The sequence below is a fragment of the Gavia stellata genome, chromosome 24, assembly GCF_030936135.1.
Source record: "Gavia stellata isolate bGavSte3 chromosome 24, bGavSte3.hap2, whole genome shotgun sequence".
Taxonomy (NCBI): Eukaryota; Metazoa; Chordata; class Aves; order Gaviiformes; family Gaviidae; genus Gavia; species Gavia stellata.
In genome coordinates this window covers 3,884,085-3,906,161 of record NC_082617.1, presented here as the reverse complement: position 1 = coordinate 3,906,161, position 22,077 = coordinate 3,884,085, and the positions used below count along the sequence as shown (strand labels likewise).

General features: G+C 41.6%; 1 protein-coding gene across 1 annotated transcript in view; it reads left to right on the top strand.

The window, feature by feature from the left end:
* Positions 1-22,077, top strand: part of TNC (tenascin C) — a 47,406-nt gene that overhangs the window by 5,205 nt on the left and 20,124 nt on the right. The window contains exons 4-11 of the mRNA XM_059828691.1: positions 432-547; positions 643-799; positions 1,418-1,687; positions 2,770-2,955; positions 3,702-3,791; positions 4,510-4,773; positions 14,542-14,814; positions 16,865-17,137. Coding sequence (XP_059684674.1) covers positions 432-547; positions 643-799; positions 1,418-1,687; positions 2,770-2,955; positions 3,702-3,791; positions 4,510-4,773; positions 14,542-14,814; positions 16,865-17,137 — 1,629 coding nt within the window. The remainder of the gene's footprint in view (positions 1-431; positions 548-642; positions 800-1,417; positions 1,688-2,769; positions 2,956-3,701; positions 3,792-4,509; positions 4,774-14,541; positions 14,815-16,864; positions 17,138-22,077) is intronic.

The window sequence follows — 22,077 nt, the reverse complement described above, 5'->3', positions numbered from 1 at the left end:
ACAACTTACTTTCTATCTGCCTGTCTGTTCATGTGTTGTCCATCTTCTTTTTGCATTGTGCTCACCACAGTCCTGTCTAAACATCCCAGGCTCAAAAGATGCTCTTTGATTTCTGTCACTGTGCTCATTTTTAGAGACCTGGGGCAGGATTCATCTCACCTAACTTCAAATGTCCACACTAGGCTTCTTTCAAGAGGGCAAAAATAGAGATTTCTAGGGCAAGATTCGTTTTACTCCAAGGTGACGTCTAAAACAGGTCAGAGGAACATTTCTCCAAAGACAGAATAACTGGCTGTGAAGAGGGTTTAAGCATCTCAGCTGCACATACCTACATGGCAGATATTTATAGTGGTAGAAAGGTATCCCACCCTCAGTGCCCTATTCATGGGCACTTGTTGCTCCTGTAATGATATATTTTTTTTCTGTCACAGATCTGCCTGCTCCCGAAGGTCTGAAATTCAAATCTGTTAGAGAAACCTCTGTCCAGGTGGAGTGGGATCCTCTGAACTTTTCATTTGATGGCTGGGAGCTGGTCTTCCATAACATGGTAAGGAAGCAGTGTTTCTTGTATAGAGGCCATACATAAGTGAAAGATCCTGGATTTTTTATATTTATACTAACTGATTGTTCCCTGTCTTACAGAAAAAGGATGATAATGGAGATATAACCAGCAGCTTGAAAAGGCCAGAGACATCTTATATGCAGCCAGGTTTGGCACCAGGGCAGCAGTATAATGTATCCCTTCATATAGTGAAAAACAATACCAGAGGACCAGGACTATCCAGAGTGATAACCACAAGTAAGCACAACCTTTATTTGGTGTAGTGCCACCAATAAAACAACTGCTGTTTGGTGTAGCCTAGGGAGTTTTTAAACAAAGAGAAAGCCAAGCTCCTAACTGTGAATTGATAGGGGGAGAAAAGAAAGTAGCAGAGCTGCTAATGAAGAATACATGAGGAGAAATGAATTCCTTTCCAAATTACCTGTTTGAAGAGGAAAGGAAATTCATGTTTAGCTAGAAGGTAGCAAGCAGTATGCATTTTTATTCTTTTTCAAAATGTACATCAACAGGAACTAGAATTTCTTTCATCCTGGTGACATTTGCATGAAGAAATTATTTAAAGGAGAGTTTCTATTATGCAGATGGAGAACCTCTTACGGTTCCTGCTGTCTTTCCTTTGGCAGCTTCTGATGTTAATTAATTTTGATGAATTTGCTTTTGATGAATTGACTCCATTTGGCACTTTCTTCTACAACTATAGAAAGTAAAGGAAGAAAGTAATTGAAGATAAGCTTCAGGTGGTAGAAGCCACTCACTTTAATTTTGCTCTGAATCAGCAATTAAAAGCACAAGAATGTGTATGATTTTTCTGGCAAGATTTTGTTAAAAGAATACCTTTTTCTCTTTTTGTAATAGAGCTTGATGCCCCTAGCCAGATCGAAGCAAAAGATGTCACAGACACCACAGCTCTTATCACGTGGTCCAAACCCTTGGCTGAAATTGAAGGCATAGAGCTCATTTACGGCCCCAAGGATATTCCAGGGGACAGGACAACCATTGACCTCTCTGAAGATGAAAACCAATATTCTATTGGAAACCTGAGGCCGCACACAGAGTATGAAGTGACGCTCATCTCCCGTCGAGGGGACATGGAAAGCGACCCTACGAAAGAAGTCTTTGTCACAGGTAAGAGGCTTGGATACCAATCCAGACTTCTGGGAAGGTAATGCAATCACCATCAATCTTCCTGTGCTGTTTGCATCGTGTTGCTTGAGTTGATAGTTACAGAATCAGCACTGTTATAGAGGTACATGAAAGTGGAGAACATTTTTCTGTGTCTTATATACCTTACTGGCTCAACAAAATATTTAGACCCCCCAAGTATCTAAATGTATTTTGAAAATGGCAATTATGTTATTAAGTCATTTAGAAGCTTTTGCTCATCATACCCTAAATCTCTACTTCAGGAAACAAATTCCTCTGGATTACTTGTCTGTCTTTCGTGGTTCTTATTCCATCTAAGACCTTATTTCTGTTTGTCTAAATGCGTAACAAATTAGCAGAGAACTTTGCTTTTTCCTTCTTCAGTTCTGCAAATGTTTTCTGTCATGCTTTTACAAATTTACTTTGCTCCTTAGTGATCCTGGGGATGCTATATGAAAGTGTGGGTCCTTTAGCATGTTATCAAGATTTGGTGCATTAAGGGAGCTGAGTAAATGATACATAGAAAACTACGTCCCTTTTCATCCCAAAACGTAGCTGTTCATTCAGAGCAGGAATTGAGTCTACTATAGGTGTGAACAGTGAAAGCCCATTGAATTTCTACATAATAGTCACCTTTTCCTTTGAGACTTAGAGTTCATCTCAACGATGAATGCAAGATATTTACTGAACAGAAATTCTAGAGATGATCAATTCTTTTTTCTTAGCAGCCTTTTTTCTTTTGAAAGCTGAGGTATTTATAAAGGAAAAATAGTATTTTCATCCAAATATGTTTTTCCACAAGCTTATTTTGTAATAAAAAATAATGACTAAAATTGAAAATGTTATTTTTGTCTCAGGAAATAGAATTTTAAGTTTTTCCACTGATCTTTTCCCAAAGCTAGTGAACTCTCCGCTTCATGCTAAAAGAAAACTGCTTAATGTTGTTAAGAACCTAGTGGTATCATGTCAGAGGAAACTTAATGGATCATTTCACTTTCTAAAAAGTACTGTCATAAGAGAATTATTCCTATCTATCTCTTGATTGATTGATTGATTGATTACAGACTTGGATGCTCCAAGAAATCTGAAGCGGGTGTCCCAGACAGACAATAGCATTACTCTGGAGTGGAAGAACAGCCATGCAAATATTGATAACTATCGAATTAAGTTTGCTCCCATCTCTGGCGGAGACCATGCTGAGATCACAGTGCCAAAGGGCAACCAAGCAACAACCAGAGCTACACTCACAGGTAGGGGAATGGAGAGATTGTTGTTGATGCCATGCTGCTGCCATCACCCTAGAGCACAGTAGTGTAGTGAAAAAATGTCCTTTTGGTCACTATATATAAGAGGTACAAGCAGAGGTTACACATTTTGAGTACAAGCAATTAAATTAAAATACATGTGATATGTATTTACACATCTCCAGATAGATAACTAGCCAACAGAAGGTATGTAGCCGTTTCGCTTTCATGTGCATCTCTGAATCCCGCTAGTCAGTTCCCTGAGTTCTAGGCAGCTACATGTCTTTGTGGAGATGCCTTCACATCCCTGAGTTCAAAAGGCTTTTGCATGTGCTAAGGATGGTATGTACTGATGCCAGTCTGCAACTTTTCTGTGTACCTGCAAGTTGCCTTAACAGCTGGCAAGGCTAGATAATGGTACTTTCTCCATGTCATATGGACGTCTACATGCTTTTCTTTGGCGGAAGTACCTATACTGCAAGCTCTTGAAAGTAGAAGCTATCTCTGATTATGCATTTGCACAGTGTCCAAAATGCAGTCTCAGTCAGCCATAATCTTTATCCTTTGGCATGTACATGGAAGAAGATTTATTAACATCAGGTCAGTTGGAGGGTCAACCGAAACTTTGATTCTGTGCATACACTGAAAAGTATATATCTTACCTTGCATACATTCAGGCTTCCTTATTTAAACAAATGCCCGTAGGCACATTCCATGGACAGGAGCTCATACTTCTATTCCTCATATCCTAGGTTTGAGGCCTGGAACTGAATACGGCATTGGAGTGACAGCAGTGAGACAGGACAGGGAAAGTGCTCCTGCTACCATTAATGCTGGCACTGGTGAGTAGCTTGATCCTCCTTTGTGCTCTGGAGGAAGCAGCAAGTCAGGTGGAGCCACTCTGATGTTTCTTTCCTTTCCAAGTAATGCTGTAAGAAATATTTTGGAAAGTTTTTAATTTCATTTTGCTACCAATGGTACATTTCCTCTCAAGGGAAAGAAAAAACATTTCCCCAAAGATCTTGACTTCTGAATCTGGCTTCCTTTTCCTGTATGAGGATCTCTTAATGCTCTGGGAGTTTCATTTCCAGGTGAGCTCCTTAATGGTGATTATGCTTACGGTGATTACTCTGGCCATCCTCTAATTGTGAGGGTTTCTGGCAAGAATGGTGGTTATGGCCAAAAGGTTGATATGACAAAGAACGCAGCCTCAGTGGTTGCAATAGTCCTGACTGCCCTTCAAATCCAGGATTTTTCTCACAATATTCCCCTTTTCCCAGGTAAATTCTCTGAAGGCTTAAATTTTGCCTCTCCTCCATGCAGTGCCTGCTGAAGTGAGTGTAAGTGGGGGAAATTTGTTCCAGTGTGATTTGTCTGTAAAAGAGAACTTCATCATCTTCTACCTATATCAAGCAACAGGGCTTCAAAAGCTACAAAAGGTGGATAAGACTCTGAGCTGTTGCTAGACACCCAGTATAGATGTTGCTCTGTCTACAGATGCCTGAAAAACTGTCCCAGGGCAGTTCAGGGACAATTCAACTTTGCTTTTTTAACCTGTAGATCTTGATAACCCCAAGGATTTGGAAGTCAGTGACCCCACTGAAACCACCTTATCCCTTCGCTGGAGAAGACCAGTGGCCAAGTTTGATCGTTATCGCCTCATTTACGTTAGTCCCTCTGAAAGGAAGAACGAAGTGGAGATCCCCGTGGACAGCACCTCTTTTATCCTGCGAGGGTTGGACGCAGGGACAGAATACACCATTAGTCTGGTGGCGGAGAAAGGCAGACACAAAAGCAAACCCACAACTGTCAAGGGTTCGACTGGTGAGTAACAGCTTTTGATGAGTGCCATGCACCAGGTCATTGGGCAGTGACTAGCTCAAGTACAACTTCACCTGATTTTGTAAGCCATGTCTTGGGAACTGCTTAAAAACATCAACTGCCTGCGGAGCAGGCTTAGCTCTGTCTAGCATGATAGACTTAACTCAGGGATAGCTGTGTGTTTCCCTACCTACTGTGTTTATCTCCATGTTCTCAATGATTTCTTGCTTATCCTTTGAGAAGACTCACAAAGAACACAGCTATTTGTCCTGCAGGAAATGCAGACCTCATCTTTAGTTTTAAATGAGGCTGCTTTTTTTGTGCATTATGTCTTATAACTTGTTTTGTTTTCTACAGCGAAAAAGTAAGAGGAAGAGCAACCAGAATGTATTTAACGTTGCTTGTTCCTGCCTAATGAATTTTCTTTACAGCATGCCGCCATCCATCATGCTTCAGCAGGGTCAACAGGGCTCTGATGTTGGCCTTTTTCAGTTTTCTCATCCAAAAGCAAGAAAGGCTGCCGCCACAAATCTGGTCACAGTCACCATTTCCATTGGATACCACGACTGTTACATTTGTCTACAAAGAGGGAGTCCATTTCTGCCATCTCCATTTGTACAAACCACTCTACTTAACCAGTACCAGTGGACTACTTACAAGGTTTTAATCTTTGTGAGTTTGTTACATACAGAATTGTATCTGAGTACAGAACACAAGTAAGTCCTGAATGTTTAGGTGCCTTCAGGCTAAATCCTGTGAGCCAAAGCCCTAACTGCTCTGAGTAAGCAGAGACAGTGAAATAAGAATCAGTTGGGCTACAATTATTGCCCTTAGCAGATATCAAGGTGTTTATCCTTTTCTCCCCAAAGACCATCTGTGAGGTAACCACATGACAGAAGTCGTGGATTTTACAAATTAATAACTATAACAGCTTAACTGATCAAAACTAGTTTAATATTCCCTGGTAGTGTCATGCCAGCAGAACCTCTGAATGTTTTATAAAGTCAAGTAATCCAGTACAGCAGAGAGTTATATGGTATGGTATAAACTACAGAAAACCATCAGTACTGAATTACTTGTTTGATGCATGTAAGTCAGGCCCGTGTGCAATGTAGGGAAAAATTAGGAAGCCTTGAGGCACACACATACAAAAGGAAGCTGAAAGTTTATGTGGCGGGAGTGAGCAGGATTCTGTTATTCCAAGGTTATCTGTTTCCCCATCTGTCTGAAGACTGAGTGGTCTCAAAAGAAGTGTGCATAGACCGTGAAAAGGCAGAAACAACATGCTGTGGAATTTCACAGTCTGGTCTTTCTAGCACCAGCTTCCAAAGTCTCACAAGGTGGCTTCTTTTTCCTGGTTTTGGGGTTTTTTTAGAAATACATTCATCTGGCCAGTGTATTTGTTTTAAGTCTTTACTCAGAGCAGCCAGTAAACAAAGAGTTCTCTGCAGTGGGCTTCTTAGAAGCAACAGCAGTAGTTGACATAACCTGTCTTGGTGACCTTCCCCCTGCATTGGAATGGACAAATCCAAACACATGGGCATGGAGAGGCAGAAATGCTCTGTAAGCCTGTGAGGTATAAGACAAAAGGTCTCTTCTTCAGTTTACATTTTCGTCCACCCTCAAGTCAGTCCTCTTTATCCATGCTCCCAGTACTTGGGAGGTCCTGAAGTCCTCAGGCTAAGCCAAACAAACTTGTTGTTTTACCCTCTTTTGCAGAGCTATGGAGGACCTCAGGTCCATTGCACTGCTGGGGAGAGTACTTGGAGCAACCAGGGAGAGAGAGGAATGATTGAAGTGGAAAATGCCAGTAGCACAGCTAGGACTGGACTAGCTCTTCTCGGTGGGTGGAGGAGACAGTCCTGCTGATTAGAGGGGCATGTGCCATCCCTGCTGATCAAGGGAGCCAGGGACTGCGGAAGGGCTGAGAGTTTTTCTTTTCAGAGTTTCCTTTGCTTCTCCAGATTGACAGCTTTTCATCTTATATTATTCCCAGCCTCTTGATGGTTCAGTCAGGCTTCTCTACCTGCAGGTATTCAGGAGTTTTCCACACGTTATTTTTATTTGTTTGCATAGTGAATTTTCTGTCACCGAGGGTAAAGCTTCTTTCAGCCCCAGAGCTGAAGATCTTCCATTGGTGCCTCCTCTTCCCTCTCACATTCTTCCTGTTATGTTTTCATGTATATTAACTCTCCGCACAGACAGCTGAAACATTCAGAGCTCATGAACCTCTAGCAAAGGACATGTCACAAACTCTTCCATAGTATAGGATGGCAGCCTTCTGTTGCTTCTGTCTCTTCATATGGATGAAGTGCAGCTCAAGTGACAACATTTTTTTAACTGATGTCCATGATTCTGCATGCAAGGGATGGTAAAGTTTCTGAAGTGAACAGTTTGCTAAATGTTATTTTGTTTTGCTGAAAAGGAAAGACTGAATATTTCACACTGCTATTTGCTTGTTTGTTTCTTTGTAGCTTTATATAGTCTAACCCTAATGCAGGCAATGACTCCTGAGCCAGAGGAGCTTTCTGGCTCTGGCAGCTTTCTTGCTCCAGAGGCCTCAGGGATGCAGGAGGATGCACTGAGGGACCTTGTGGTCTTGAGGGTAACAGACCACAGCTTTAGTGTCTCATGGTATGCGAACGCAGGAGTCTACAGTAGTTTTGTGGTAGAGTACGAGGAAGTGTCATTGGCAGCTGGGCCCCCTGCAGAAACCTTCCTGCCCAGAGAATCCCTAGGTGCTGTGATTGATGGCCTTCAAGCTAACACTTCCTATAAAATCAAGGTGTATGGATTGGCTGGAGAACAGCGCTCCTCTCCTCTGGAAGCTGTGGCTACAACAGGTACCTCCTTTCTGTTATTAACGAAGATATCACAAACTAGGGAACTGCTTATTTGTTAGAGGTCTCACCCAGCATCGCACTAAGGTTTTGGTTTAGAACCACTTCAGAAATCAAAGAAAGTGAGCCATTTTACTAGTTGGAGGGACCTTTCTGGCAGCATGTCTTGAGAATGTTACATCAGATTAACAACTAATCTGTAGGGCGAGCACGTAAGCCAGCTCTGAGGAAGCTGAGCAGTCAGACTGCAGCTTTGTTCTTTCTTGCTCTGGTTCTGGAAGCCTGCCTGCATAGCACAATGTGGGTCCTGGAGGAGGACGGATGGTAATACATCAGGCATGAGAGGCCTGTGGAGATAAATGAGTGGACATTAGAGAAATCAAGTGCCAACCTCAAATTCCTCTGCTGAAGGACCCATATTGTGCAGCAACTGCTGATGAATCGTGGATGTGATACTGTCTTGCCTCTGGAAGTGAGTTGCACATAGGAGCATGGCTTGGGGAAGTAACTTTTCCATTCTGTTGAATGTTTTTAAGAAGATTTATGCTGTTTACCAAAGACTCTTGTCTATGTTGTGCGTCAGTCCTTCTTCCTCTGCTGGCTTCTAGTCTTAGATTGCGCCACCCTTTTTTATACAAACTCAAAGAAACATTAGTAAGAATGATTAGGTGAGCCAGTTCAATGGGAAACTACAGTGCTGACCACTGGGAAACTAAATTTGCCAGTAAAGATTGTCAATTTCTTCAGCTAATTCCTCTGCTAAGAGTACCTGGAACCTGACTTCAATATGGGGATTTTTAGTCGTAGCTACTGTAGTATTTCTGGCTTGTGATATACTGTAATGTTTTCTTTATGAAATTCCGAGGTGCACCAGCACTGTAAGCCTAGTTTAATCAGCTGGTTGAGAGAGGGGAAAGGCATTTAGCCAAAGGGGTCTGAAAAGAATGCAAATACCTTGGTAGGCCATCGTGTCTTACAAGTGTGCTTAAGCTGATGAGAGACTCCACAGTGACACTGACTGATAGCCTCTCTTGGAAAATAATATAAAATCCAAGAGACAGAAGCAAGAAATAATACAGAATACTCTTTGCTCCATCCCAAGTAACTGGGGAAATATCCTGGCAGGACATTAACATTCTTTTTAGTAAAATCGCCAGTGAAGCATTACAATGGAATTCCTCAAAAGGCCAGCAACAGCAGTATAGACATATTTAGGCCATATTCAACCTGAAGATTTTACTAAGAGAATGATATTGAGAAGTATTCCAGTCTGAGAAAGAGCGTATGTTTGTCGTCCATCCAGTTTCCCTTCTCCATATCTTTCAGCTCTTTGGCATCTCCTATTTATTCATCTTGCCACCATGAATCATTCTATCTGGCTGTCATCCATCCACCTACAGCTCCTAGAGCTCTCTTTCTCTTCTCCCCATCTATTCCCCTAGTTGCTAAGTCAAGTGTTTGAACTCCTTTGGTCTTGTTATCCTACAGTTTGATTGTCTTCCACATTTTCCGTTATCTGTTAGAGTATTCTGTCTGCTAAATAATGAACACTGATACTGTCTGTGGTATCTTTCTACCACTCTATCTTGTCCACAAATTCATTTGGGGAGTCAAGTCATTAAACCCTAGGTAATATTCAGAATTAGGTCTGAAAAAAAATCAGAGGTAATGTAACTACGTATAATTACATAGGCTCCATGAGGCAATCTGTACATGGAACCTCCCATGTAGTTGTCAAAGTTGGCACAATAAAATTAATCCACTTGTGACAGCAAAATTCTTAATTAAAATGCCACTTATGTGGGTGGACCCTCAATTTTTGTATAATACAGTTGAACTGTTACTGTATTTCCCATTCAGATTAGAGTAACAAAGTCCTTGTGTGGTTATGCTATAACTGGCAGGAATCTGGGAGAAATGTCAGTAGGGGTGGTCAAGTAAAATGAGGGAAAATGAGAAGCCAGTTTTGACTAATATTACACAGGGTTTTCTCAGGGATCCTCAGTATATCAGGAGTGTAATGCCAGCCTTGTTTTTTCCTTTTTCCCTTGCATTTTTGGATGTTTTGTCCTCGGTTTCCAATTCAGGATGCATGGCAGTTTCCCAGTGGGACGATCCACAGCATGGTGCTGTACCTGTGTAATGTACTGCTGCCCTTTCCTCCCCACTGGTCTGTTCACTCTGTCTATGTATATCTTCTGCAGAAATACTCCACGGTAAAGCCCAGCTACCACTATGCATGTTAAGTAGACAACCTTAAGGCTGAACAAGTACCAGTGCACTTGCTTGATGCCACAGTCTTTTGTCTGTTCCCAGAGTAAGAAAGAGCTGGTTGGCATCTAATTGTGGACAAGCAACTGAGAGTCGCAGAAGGCTAACAGTTCCATACTGCATGTCTTCCTGCTTTGTTACATGAGCTCAGTAACCCTGGTGCACTCAGATAATAGTTCTGACAGTTGGTTTACTGAGAAAGAGGGAATTATGCTAGTGGTATGCTGGTGTGATGATAACGTAGCTGTCTTCAGGTTGCAGCATACGTAAGGCCTGGTTCAGATCATGTGCTGGGGTAATTTAAGGAGGCCCTTACTTAAGTCACGAATATCAATGATACATGTAAATGTAAATCACTGTTTGCCTCACAGGCTTCTCTCCTTCCTGGAGGTGAGCAGAAAACAATGTTTTTACATCTGTATTTGTCCTGAGAGTATATTTCCAAGATAACATTTCTGCATTTATTTGAAAAAAATCTTAATTGATCTTTCTCTGCTGAAAACTTTTTTTTCTAATACATGTGTGAATTTGGAGACAGATACTGAATCCTGAGTACGTATTTGTACTGATCTGATTGATAGTGGTAGATGACTTGCTCTCTCTTAATTGAATGCAAGTGGAGCATGAAAGCAAGAAAGTCATTGAGGTGTGAAATGATGTGGTTTTCCACTAATGAGGAGATAATTCTGCATGTCAGAAAAATCACCTGCCTGTTGCCTTGCAGCTGTGATCAGAAAAACATTCTCTGTGATCTCCACAGTTCTCAGATTTTCAGAATCTGACTGTGCTACAGGATATATTCACAGATTATTCAGCATGTTGAAGGCCAAGTCTTTTTCCCTTCCGTTCCTTTGGATCTCTTTAAAGAAAGATTGCTCAAGTTCTTTCTGTCCTGGTTTTTAGGTAAGGATGTGTGTCCCCCCCACACACACCTGTTTTGAAAATTCTGCATGTACCCAGATGGATAACTCCTCCAAACCTGTTTTTGATTGGATAGGACGAGATTTAGCATGCTTCTGCTGTGGCTGATTTCTCAGTCTAGATTCAGACATGTTTGCGATATTTGGCATGCATTCCTCTTATGGTTTGTATCAGAAGCAATAACAGACGTGTTATAGTAAGGATAAAAGGCATGTTTGAGAGACTTAGGGTTCAAATCCTCACTGATGTAAATTAGCAAAGTTCTTTGGAGGTACTCAAAGTGTACTGATTTACATCAATTGAGGATGTGCCCATTTCTCTGCTGGAAGCATTTCAGCTCATCTCTGTGTTTAATGGTTGTTGCTCTGGATCTGCTAGTTAGTGGGGTTGTGCGAGAACCATGTTGTGCTTGGTGATGCTACCTTTGCCTGTGGCCTGGATTCAGTCTCCAAAAAAGAAGTACCCATCTGTTTTCTCTGTTCTTAGAGCTCTTTAATGCAAAGCACACAAACTGTTTTGAAGCAGATGTTAGTTGTCTTTTGGTATATTTGAGGGTTTATTATCAGGAAATTTTAACTTTTAATTTACCTCTGTTTAGCACATCTAGTCACAACACCTGGAGAATCAGACAGTGAAACGTCATTTAATCCTACCAGTCCTGCACCTACAGAGCTGAGTCATTTAAAAAAACCCAGCACTGATTCTCATGCTCTGCTTTTGGTGCCCACTGACCTTCCCATCTCAGAAGCCACTGGTGCTCTTCATGACCTTAATATAACACACAGGACTTTCAGTAGTTTCACCCTGTCTTGGGCAGCACAGGATGAGGTATTTGATCAGTTCTTTATCACTCTGAAAGACCTGTACAGTTTAAACAGAACACAGGAAATCTTTTTGCCGGGAAACCATCGAGAAACAGAAATTACCAATCTCACAGCTGGCACACAATACCAGATTAACCTCCATGGAAGCACTCAAGGTCAGCTCTCTTGGTCCCTGGAAGCCCTAGCTGCTACAGGTATTTTCTATGGAATCATTAGCCATATGTTCCTTTTCTGCTTTGAAATACAGAACTTCATTTTCGTACTGCTGTTCCACTGCAGAAATGCTAGGCCTTGTGAGTGATGCCTTTCTTCTTAGTTCTTTTTTTCTTTCTTTTGCACGGGATAAAACTCTTACTCCTATGGAATGAGAGCCTTGAGTGGTGCAGCATGGATGATGCCCCATGCAGCTTTTAAAGTGATGTAGCATCAATTCTCTCTTTTCAAATTGCATGCAAAGAGAGACATTGATGCATCTGCTATTTACAAGGCACGTGAAAATAGCAAGATGCTACAGGTATTTTTCTGGATTGTGGTTCAAACACAAGAAAGATTGCAAGGAGGTTGCACTTTGCAGCATTGGCATGGATGTGGTGATGTCAGAGAAAAAAAAAGACTGTAACACATTGGGAGTATACCTTTCTGAAAACTTCCACCTCTTATCCCTATTACATGAATTTCATGAGGAAACAGGCCTATAGCCACAGGGCTCAGTTCAATAATGATCAAAGTACCAGTGCGTAAGTTCATATCTGGAGAACCTAGCTGGAGACTAATGACTGTACCTGTCTATCACCCAACACCAAATTCACAACACGAGATAAAATATTTACATAAAAACACACAGATTATTTCACACCTGCTACAAGGCTAGAGCAGTCTCATCTCTCAATGGTTTGTTCTGTCTTTTTTTTTTTTTTTTTTGAGTAAGAAACATCATCCCTTGATATCATTTGCCATGACATTGTCATTGTTTTGTCATATATGTTGGATGCTTTGTGGATGAGGCTTTTGGAGGTCTCCAACAGTCCAAGCTGGTGCATGATTTTGTATGAGAATCTCTTGGTCCCTGGAGAGCATGATGGGTTGTGCGTGCTTCCATTTCAGACATGCATGAGAAACAAATGGGAGGAAAAGGGACTCTGCATCTTGGAGGCGAATGAAACTGAGCAGTCTTCAGAGAAATCTGAATTGCTTTTAAGCTGTGATGATTACTGCATTACTTATTATAATCAAGCTTTTACTTAAAAGATTTTACCTTAGTGTAACTTTCGGTTTAGTTTAATTTTCATTTTAAGGAAATGTGTTTGTTTTATTTGTTTCTGCTGCCACCAGAAGATTGTTACTTCTGATACAACCTGTTCCTTTTCTGTCCTGCTTTCTCTTTTTCAGCTAAGCAGTGCTATTTTGACAGGATTCATATTTTGCCTCAATGACTATCATTTCTGTTCCTGATAAAGCAAAACAGCTCTGGATTCATGCTTTTTTTTTTTTTGTTGAACATCATTTTGCTATTTCATAAACATATCTCTTCCTTTCTAACAGGATGGGAAAAGCTCATCAAAAATTTTGTGTTCTTGAGTAGTAGCAATTTATATACATTAGTGAATCTTGATGGAGATAACTGAATGTAATCTATGAGTGCTCAACCTCTGAAAATACAACCCCAGCTACCTATATGAGGTTATGCAGCAGTCATACAATAAGCATTCTGTTTTTACAGGGGGAAAACTTATATGGGTAATGTTGCTGAGCCTAATTTTCATTTATTCCAGGGCCCCTTTACCTTTTGCCTTAAAATATGCATAAAGCTTAAAGTTGAACTTTACAACTGACAAGTCAGATCCATTTCCCTCGATGCATCATCTCTTATAAATTCTTAGTTGTGCAGATTGGGATTATTCAGTTAGACTCTGTTCTTATTATAATGCTTATGTGTCAACAATGCAAGTAAATAAGAAAAGTGCTAGAAAGTCATCACAGTCCATAGGCTGATGATAGATCATATAGCAAGATTTCACATGTAGAAAAAAACAGGTATTACTCTGTCATTTTCCCATATGACTGCTAATTTTAAAGAACCAGTTGTATTTCCTCTGTAACAGAGGACTTCCTATTCTTGCTGAGAAAATGACCTAAACTTTCAGATTTAACAGCATCAGAGAGTTCTGATGGTTCTCAACTTCCTAGGCCACCCCTGTGATGGCTTATGAGAATGTTGATTTCTGTGAATGCAGATTTCAATTTTAGATTAATATTAGTAACTCTGAAAATCCAAGCTTCTCTGCCCCCAGGAAGGCTTTGTGGACAGAATAATGTAATATAAGGCAGACAGATCCATTAAACTGAAGATATGCAGACATGGAGGAATTTTCCCCTCCTTTATTGTTTTGGATTAGAAAGAGTTTAGAAGAATAAATAGCATCCTTCATGTGGACACAATTAAAAGCATAAACAACTGAATCCCAACTACTCTAAATTCAGTGTCTTCCTACCCTTACAACAGGCATTATTGCAGTATTGACAGTCACTTCATAATGGCAAACACGGAGTTGTTATTAGTGCAGTAAAGTGGTTATAGTAATACTTACTTGTCTCACAGGGAGTTGTAATTAATGTTGCCAAAACACTTGCAGCTGTAAGATGGTCTATAAGCTGCTTTCGGTAAGCAATCTCTTAGCATTGATGCTGTTATTATCTATTATTGCGGCTCTTCTCTTACTGGTCTGTTTTGCCATGTCTCTGAAGAGACTTTACAAGTTATCTGGGGCAGCTGAGAATGTAAATGTGGGTGGGTGGATGCATCTCCGTGTCATTGATTACAGGTGAAATTCATTAACACAGAACATCATTAAATGATACGTTATCACCACTAGTCTGTAATCTGAGTAACTGATTGAGTCTCTGTCCTTATTCAGAGGAGGAACCTGAGCTTGGAAAATTATCAGTATCAGAGACTGTCTGGGATGGTTTCCAGCTCACCTGGACAGCAGCCGACGGGGCCTATGAGAACTTTATCATTCAGGTGCAGGAGTCTGACAATCCCGAAGAAACCCGGAATATCACAGTCCCAGGTGGACTGCGCTTTATGAATGTTACAGGCCTCAAGGCCAACACACCTTATAACATCACACTTCATGGTGTGATTCAAGGCTACAGGACCAAACCCCTTTCTGTTGAAGCCATGACAGGTATCTTTTCAAGTCACTCATCCAGTCTCATGGCTCCCTTTCTTTGCAGACAGGGATGTGAGCCAGAGCTATTGCAACTGCTTGGCAAAGCTTGCTCACTTGGTCGACTTTGCATGGGGTGCACTGAACTCATTAAAGCTTGGCTGAACATCTCTGGCATGGAAATGTCTCATGATCAGACTTTCCAATAAGAGTCTCAGTGCCCCCATGGAGCCCTTTGCTTTTAGGAATGCTTTTTTTCCCCCACCTCAGAATGGCTCGTTTTCTTCCCTTTACTCACTTTTCTGCTGGTTGACACTAACAGCAAAATCCAACTGTCTGTTGTACATGCTCGGGAAAGCCCAGGTTGCCTTGTAAAATTATAAAAATCTGTTCTTTATAAGCCAGATAATCAAAGCCTAAGAGTATGTTCAGTTTTTACACTTCAGAAGCTACCTCTGAAAATATGAACCAGCTTCTGTGTAAATACAAACTCAGTGATATAGTGTGTGCATCTGTCTCCAGGGCAATGACAGACACCTTCTATATGTTCTCATATAGAAAAGAACACAAGTGAATTCCTACGCAGAGTAGTATCGTATGTTAAGCCACATAAGGTTGTTAAACAGTCTGATTGGTCTGAAAAAGGTATAATGCAAGAAGACCAAATTCAGCAGAACTACCCTGGCATAAAACTGACCTGAAAGAAGGAAGGTAAGCCCCACATTATCAGAAGGTTGCATGAAATTAATCAAGAACCATAAAAATAATTTTCTGGCTGATCTTGTGGAAGACAGCATTTTTAAAAGAGTGCTTATCATGAGCTTTGACTGTGAGAGGTAGATATATACTTATTTCTATCCTGTCTGGCTCAATGACTCTTCCAGGTGTTATGATCATTGGTAATGAACAGGGTATGAATTAATTGTGAATAAAGGGGCACCAGTGGCTCTTCCTTCAGATAATTTCTTGTAGACAATATCTGCTGCCTCTGGGCTTCCTAACAGACCTTTGCAACCTCCTGTGATTGTGAGATGGCCAGAGCTTGCTCATATTTTATTTCCCCAAGCACATATTACCCAGCGCAGAATGGGATAGAAGTACACATAAGAACTAAACAGAATTAAAACATTAAACATGGTAGAGCTTACTTGTTTGAATAATGCTTTAAGCAGCCTGGCTTAAGTAGAAATGTGTCTGGCACAAGGCACTTGCCCTGGGCTGTGTCCCACTGCAGGCTAGAAGTCCTGTGCTTTGAGAGTCCTGAGTGTGAGCTGGTAGCAGATTGCCCATTGAAAATAGACAAATGTGGCTAGACAAAGGAGGCTGTACAGGGACAAACAAGAAAACAGATATCATGGGTGTCCTGCCTAAATATGCGATGTGCTCTCTTTTTATTAACTTAATGAAAACAGCAGAAGATGCCCTGCTGAGGTTTTCCCTTCCCTTTCTGGGTCATGCTCAGCACCCAGCTTTTCAGAATTTTCCCTTCTGGGGACTTCCCATTGTCAGAATTTTCTGAGCCTTCCTGTAACGCATCAGGGATGTCTACAGAGAGGAAGAAACCCCAAGGCAGCTATCACTGCTTTGCATTTTGGCTCCAGCTCCAAAATTACATGCCAGCTTTCATAGGCTTAAGCTGAAAGGGAAAGTAGAAGAGCAAACAAAACAAAACCTTTTCCGTTGCATAAAGCAATAGCTCTAGTTTTAGTTTCTCCTAAAACTGGAAGCTGACTTTTCCAAATGCCCCAAAGGCATTCAGAAAAGTTCTTTTGCATCTGCTGTCATGCTCAGACCTCAAAGACACATTGGCTGCTCCTGGAGGTAAAGGGAAATAGCTGTAGCTTTAAAGTTTGTTTTTCTTTTTTTTTTCCCCTTCTTTTTTTCTTATTTAACATTTTGAGATCCTTCCATTTGATTTCTTCCCCTTAGTACCTGTCTGCTTGTAGCAAGCTTTTACTCAAATGGCAGCTTGGAGTGCTGCCAGCATGAGCAGAGAGGAGCACGGCTTTTCTGAGCAGGAGGCAGTACAGGACTGTCCCCTTCTGACCAATGTTGTTTCCCTCCTCAGGAGTGCACCCAGAAGTTGGTGAGCTAACCGTTTCCGACATTACTCCTGAAAGCTTCAACCTTTCTTGGACAACCACCAATGGGGACTTCGACGTCTTTACTATTGAAATTATTGATTCTAACAGGTTGCTGGAGCCCATGGAGTTCAACATCTCAGGCACTTCAAGGACTGCTCATATCTCAGGGCTTTCCCCCAGCACTGATTTTATTGTCTACCTCTATGGGATCTCTCATGGTTTCCGCACACAGGCAATAAGTGCTGCAGCTACAACAGGTATATAAAACCTACCTCAATGCTAACTCTCCTTTCTTCTAACTTCCTTACAGGTAGTGCCCCTTTCCCTGCCCTCAGCTACCCCATCAGTCTACCCATTGCCAAATCCTCTACCTCATTGTTTGACACCTTCTAAGGAAGACCTGCCGGGGACATTTTGAACTGTGAATGTTAATCCACCATCCCATCCAGCAAAGTCAGTCAATCACGTTGTGATGTGATTTCATTCACATAATAAGTTTGCTCTTGTTCAAACATTAAGGTTGGGGCAACCTCTGACACAGATAAGCAGCAAAACAAATTTCCCAAGAACCAAGTGGGAGGAGATTCATTGTGTTAGCCTTGCACCGTGTGTTTGCATCCGTCACACAGCATAGAGGAGACACTGTTTCTCTCAGATAAGCTGATTTCTAGATACAGTTTTTATCCTGATTCTCTAAATAGATTCTCTGTGACAGCAGACTCCTACAAGGCAGATGTACTGCTTGAATTCAACTGCAGAATTCAGTTTACATAGGAGGAGAGATTGAAAGAGTCCATTTGACTTGATGTTGGTGAATGAAATAGGTAGGCATTTTGTTGGCACATAGTGCATCTAGAGGTTTTACAGTTGATAATTTTTCCAGAAAAGACAGGGGAGTCAAATGTTCAATGTGCTCTAGCCAATTACAGTATGAAAGTGGAAGGAAAGGAGTAGACTACGGAAGCAGAAAGTACATTCTTATAGTAGGCGATAATAGCTCACATTGTGATCATTTAATATATCTACCAAATTTTGCCTGCTGACATGATCTTAGGAAGGGTTGTCATAGCAATCTGTCATAGCAACATATTAACGTGGTCAATGACGTTAAGCAGAATATCAAATTTCAGTGATCAGATAATACAGAGTTGCAATTTCTAGCATCAGCAGATTGTGAATATCCTCACTGAATCATGGGTGACACAGGCAAGGTGACTGCAGGATGGTGGTATGAAAAACATTGAGAAACACAAGGCTAGATGATCTTTGTGACCTGTGGCTCATGTGAATTCGAACTTCTATATAATTTTATTTTGTTGCTTTGGGTTTTAATAATTGCAATACATTTCCATTTGTTTTTCTTCCCATAGTAGAGGAACCTCTCCTTAGCAAACTCACTGTATCAAATGCTACCTCAGACAGCATGTCACTCACGTGGGAAGCACAGGACAATGCCTTTGACCATTTTATTCTAGAAGTCAGAAACTCTGACTTCCCTTTGGACTCCCTGGTGCACACAGTGCCAGGGGCCTCCCGGCGCTATGTAGTCACCAACCTCAAAGCTGCCACTAATTACACTGTCCAACTCCATGGTGTAATTGATGGGCAAGGTGGTCAGACCTTGACAGCACTGGCAACCACAGGTATTTCTCCGTTTCATCTTCCAGGTTTGTTTTTTTCTCTGCTTTCTTTTGCTGTCCACCGAACTGCTCTAAAACATGGCTCCAACTCATCATTGTTCCTTTGGTAAATTACAGGGAGATCACTGTGAGGAGAGGCTGAAATACACTGGGCTTGAGAGTGCTTGGAAAAAGAGAGATCTGAGACAATGGAAAAGGCTGAAAAAGTGCCCCCAGCATTAAGGGAGCCAGTAGTAAACCGTGATTGGTTTCCTTATATATACACATATATGCAAGTTCTGTGTATATATAATTTACTTGCTCCAGTTGGTTAATATTTTTCACAGAGTATCTTTGCACTTGATCTGTAATAAAGTTCTTGTTCATCCCATCCTCACTTGCTTTGTTGTGGGTGGGAGGCCTTCATGTCTTTATCAGCCTGGAGAGGCACCTGCATGCCATTTTGGTTCTTCAATCTTAAAACCAAATGTCTTCCAAGACATTTGCATCTTCTGTGGGAGTTTCATGCAGCATGCTGAATGACCAATCAAAACTGCATGGAGTGGTCTGGCCACCTTGTGCTGGTTCTGATGTTCTTCTCTGCCTAGTATTTTTATGTGTTCCCAGCAGAGAACAGGTTTCAAAAAGCAAGTTCACCCTTTCTTGATGGTCAGCCCACCACTCTGTCACTTGCATTGCTACCTTTGAGTGTCTAAGACCTGTCTTGTTTCACTGGATGTCAGAGCTTTTCCTATGGCGATGGTGATTCCAGGATGGTGGGAGATCACTAAGACTTGCCTGAAGAATAATTTCAACTTATTTTGCATGTAGTGTTCTTTGGAGTCTGGGTGTCATGATGTGAACGTGCCTGACTGGATGCAAGTGGCATGTGAAGGAATGTGGCCATTTCAGGATGAGACTGGGAAGGATCAGTTTGTCCTCTCTGACCTGCATGCGGGGCTGATGGCTCCATGCTTGGTTTCACTGGGTTCTCCACCCAAGCCTGTTTGCTTTGTGGATATTTTCTTGTCTCCTCCCCTGTCTTTGGAAGTACCATGCTTACATGGTGACATCTTCGCTGTCAGCCATGAAGGCATTGATGGTCACTGGTTGACAGCATGACGACAGCATGTGTCCTTAATTGGGGCCACTTGGATTCACCTGTTCCTAGAAAATTCCAGAGAAGAAGGTGGACTATTATTTAAAAGTCTTGTAATAAGGGACGGGAGTAAAAGTTGGAACATCTTGCAGCAGTTCAGGTTTTAGTTAAGAAAAGGATTTCATTCTTTCACTGTTCTCTTTGTCAGTGGGATACATCTTTCTTACTTTTCTCCCAGCATGAGTTGCTTACAGTTATTTTCCTGTATCTCACTGGCTGCATTTCTGAAGGTGTTCTTGGTTTATACTCAATTGGCAAGAGAAGAAATAGAAAACCAGCCCTGAGAGCAGACACAGGATTCTCTGACCACCTGACTGCTGGTCATGTTTGTGCTCTCTCTGTGCTCTAATGAATCTTTAATGCTTTTATGCTAAATGGAATAGCTTTAAAAGAGGATGGGTAAGGAGCTCTCCCCCTCCTATAGCCTGAAGGCCAAGTTTCTCCCCTGCCAGGGGAGAGATGTGGTCTTGAATTTCCTCTAGCAGAAAAGGAAAGTCTTTGCTTCTTAAGGAAGTGCCCTGACCACTGAACAGTCAGAAAGGAGAGCAACACCAGTATTGTGGGGGGGTTTGTTCAGCCTATTAGATATTCTCTGATTGTGCCTAATTAGAGGATGAGGAACACCTTATCTGTGGAGTCCAGGGAGGTTTTGGCCCGAGATTAGTGCTGAGATAATCACTGTTTGGATTGAAACCTCTCAAAAACTTCAGGGTCCAAAAATGAAAGTATCGACAACTCCAGGCAGGAGAAACACTAAACAGAAGCTGAACTGGGATTTCAGGGATGTCTGCTTCGGACTCACCTAATTCCTGCCTGAAACCTACTTTATCTACTTCGGAATTTCTGTGGGTTTGTATTCCCATCAAATTCCCAGTGCAGAGTTCCTGCAATTTCTATGGTTTACCACAGGACTGTACACTGTTGGCGCTTCTGTAGATCAGGCCCACATTTCATTAGGAAAATTGAGTTTATTTAAGAAAACTGAATGAAAAAATAAATTAAAAGTCAGCACTAATTTCAGTGGCTTCTTTCCAAAACCTTACAAAATAGCTCTTGCAATGCTGCTTTTTTGTTTCTTCAACCACTGCAAAACAAGGCTAAAATGTTCAGCCTTATCTTTAAGCATCTATAAACCTCCATTGCTAATTCCCCCAGCCCCCCCGGAGTAACGCTGTCTCTTCACCTGTGTTCCTTTCTCCTTCAGAGGCTGAGCCACAGCTGGGCACGCTCACACTCACAAACGTTACCCCCGACAGCTTCAACCTCTCATGGACCACAAGAGATGGGCCTTTTGCCAAGTTTGTTATACACATTAGAGATTCCTATGCAGCACATGAACCCCAGGAGCTTACCGTGTCAGGAGGCGCTCGCAGTGCTCACATCTCAGGCCTGCTAGATTACACTGGCTATGACATTAACATTAAGGGGACCACCAATGCAGGTGTTCACACAGAGCCCCTCACTGCTTTTGTCATGACAGGTACCTGCTTAAAGGTTTGGAGTCTATTTATTGGCTTATAAAAATATATATTCCAGTATGGATTAAAAAAAAAGACTCTCTACAGCACTGAGTATCTTGTCCAGCAACAATGGTTTTGTTTGCAAACTTAGTGCAAGGGTGGGTCAGACCAGTCATGTTGACCTTAAAAAAATTTCTAGGAGGAGTACTAGTTTAAAGTGAGTTAAGAGCCCTCGAGTCTTTCCCATGTCTAATAATCTCTTTTAACTCCTGAAGTTTGAGGGGGAAATTTGCCTAATACTCAGTAGTTGCATCTGAAGGATCCGGAGAGGACTGGATTTTAGAACACCTCCTGTCCTGTCATGTCCCCTCACCCCATCCCTTATGTCTGAATATTTTGGCCAGATTTTGACTGGGATCGGTTGTACCCCACATGCCTCCTAGATAATCAAATAAATGCCACAGAGTTCACCTTCTATGTATTATGTGGCCAGTATGTGCTATTAGGGCTTGTCACATAGACATATGGATGCCCTAAATAGGATTAATGGAGAAACTGTGGCCTTTTCCTTTTCCTCCTCTCTTCATTAACATGCAGTGGGAACACCAGCTGCAGTAGCAGCATCCCTCACAGCATATGGGCTGTCAGTTTCTGTGAAAGGCAATGTCCATGATCGTTTTCCTTAAGGCAAATGGTTGCATTTTGCACCAGCTCTGATCTGCCCCTGGTGACGTTCAGTCGCATAGTCAGAAGTGAGCAACTCTGCTTTCAAAGCCCCTGCTTTTTGCTCCACCGGAGCACAAATGCTTCCTTTTTGAAAATAAACGATGGACATTGGTATTTTGAGGGGAAGCTTCCCACAGCTAGGTAAACATGTGGCACTTTCTACACAGCAGAAGTATGTGCCAGCACTTCACATGAACCTGCTGAGTTTAAAGTGCTGGTATCACTCAACTCTT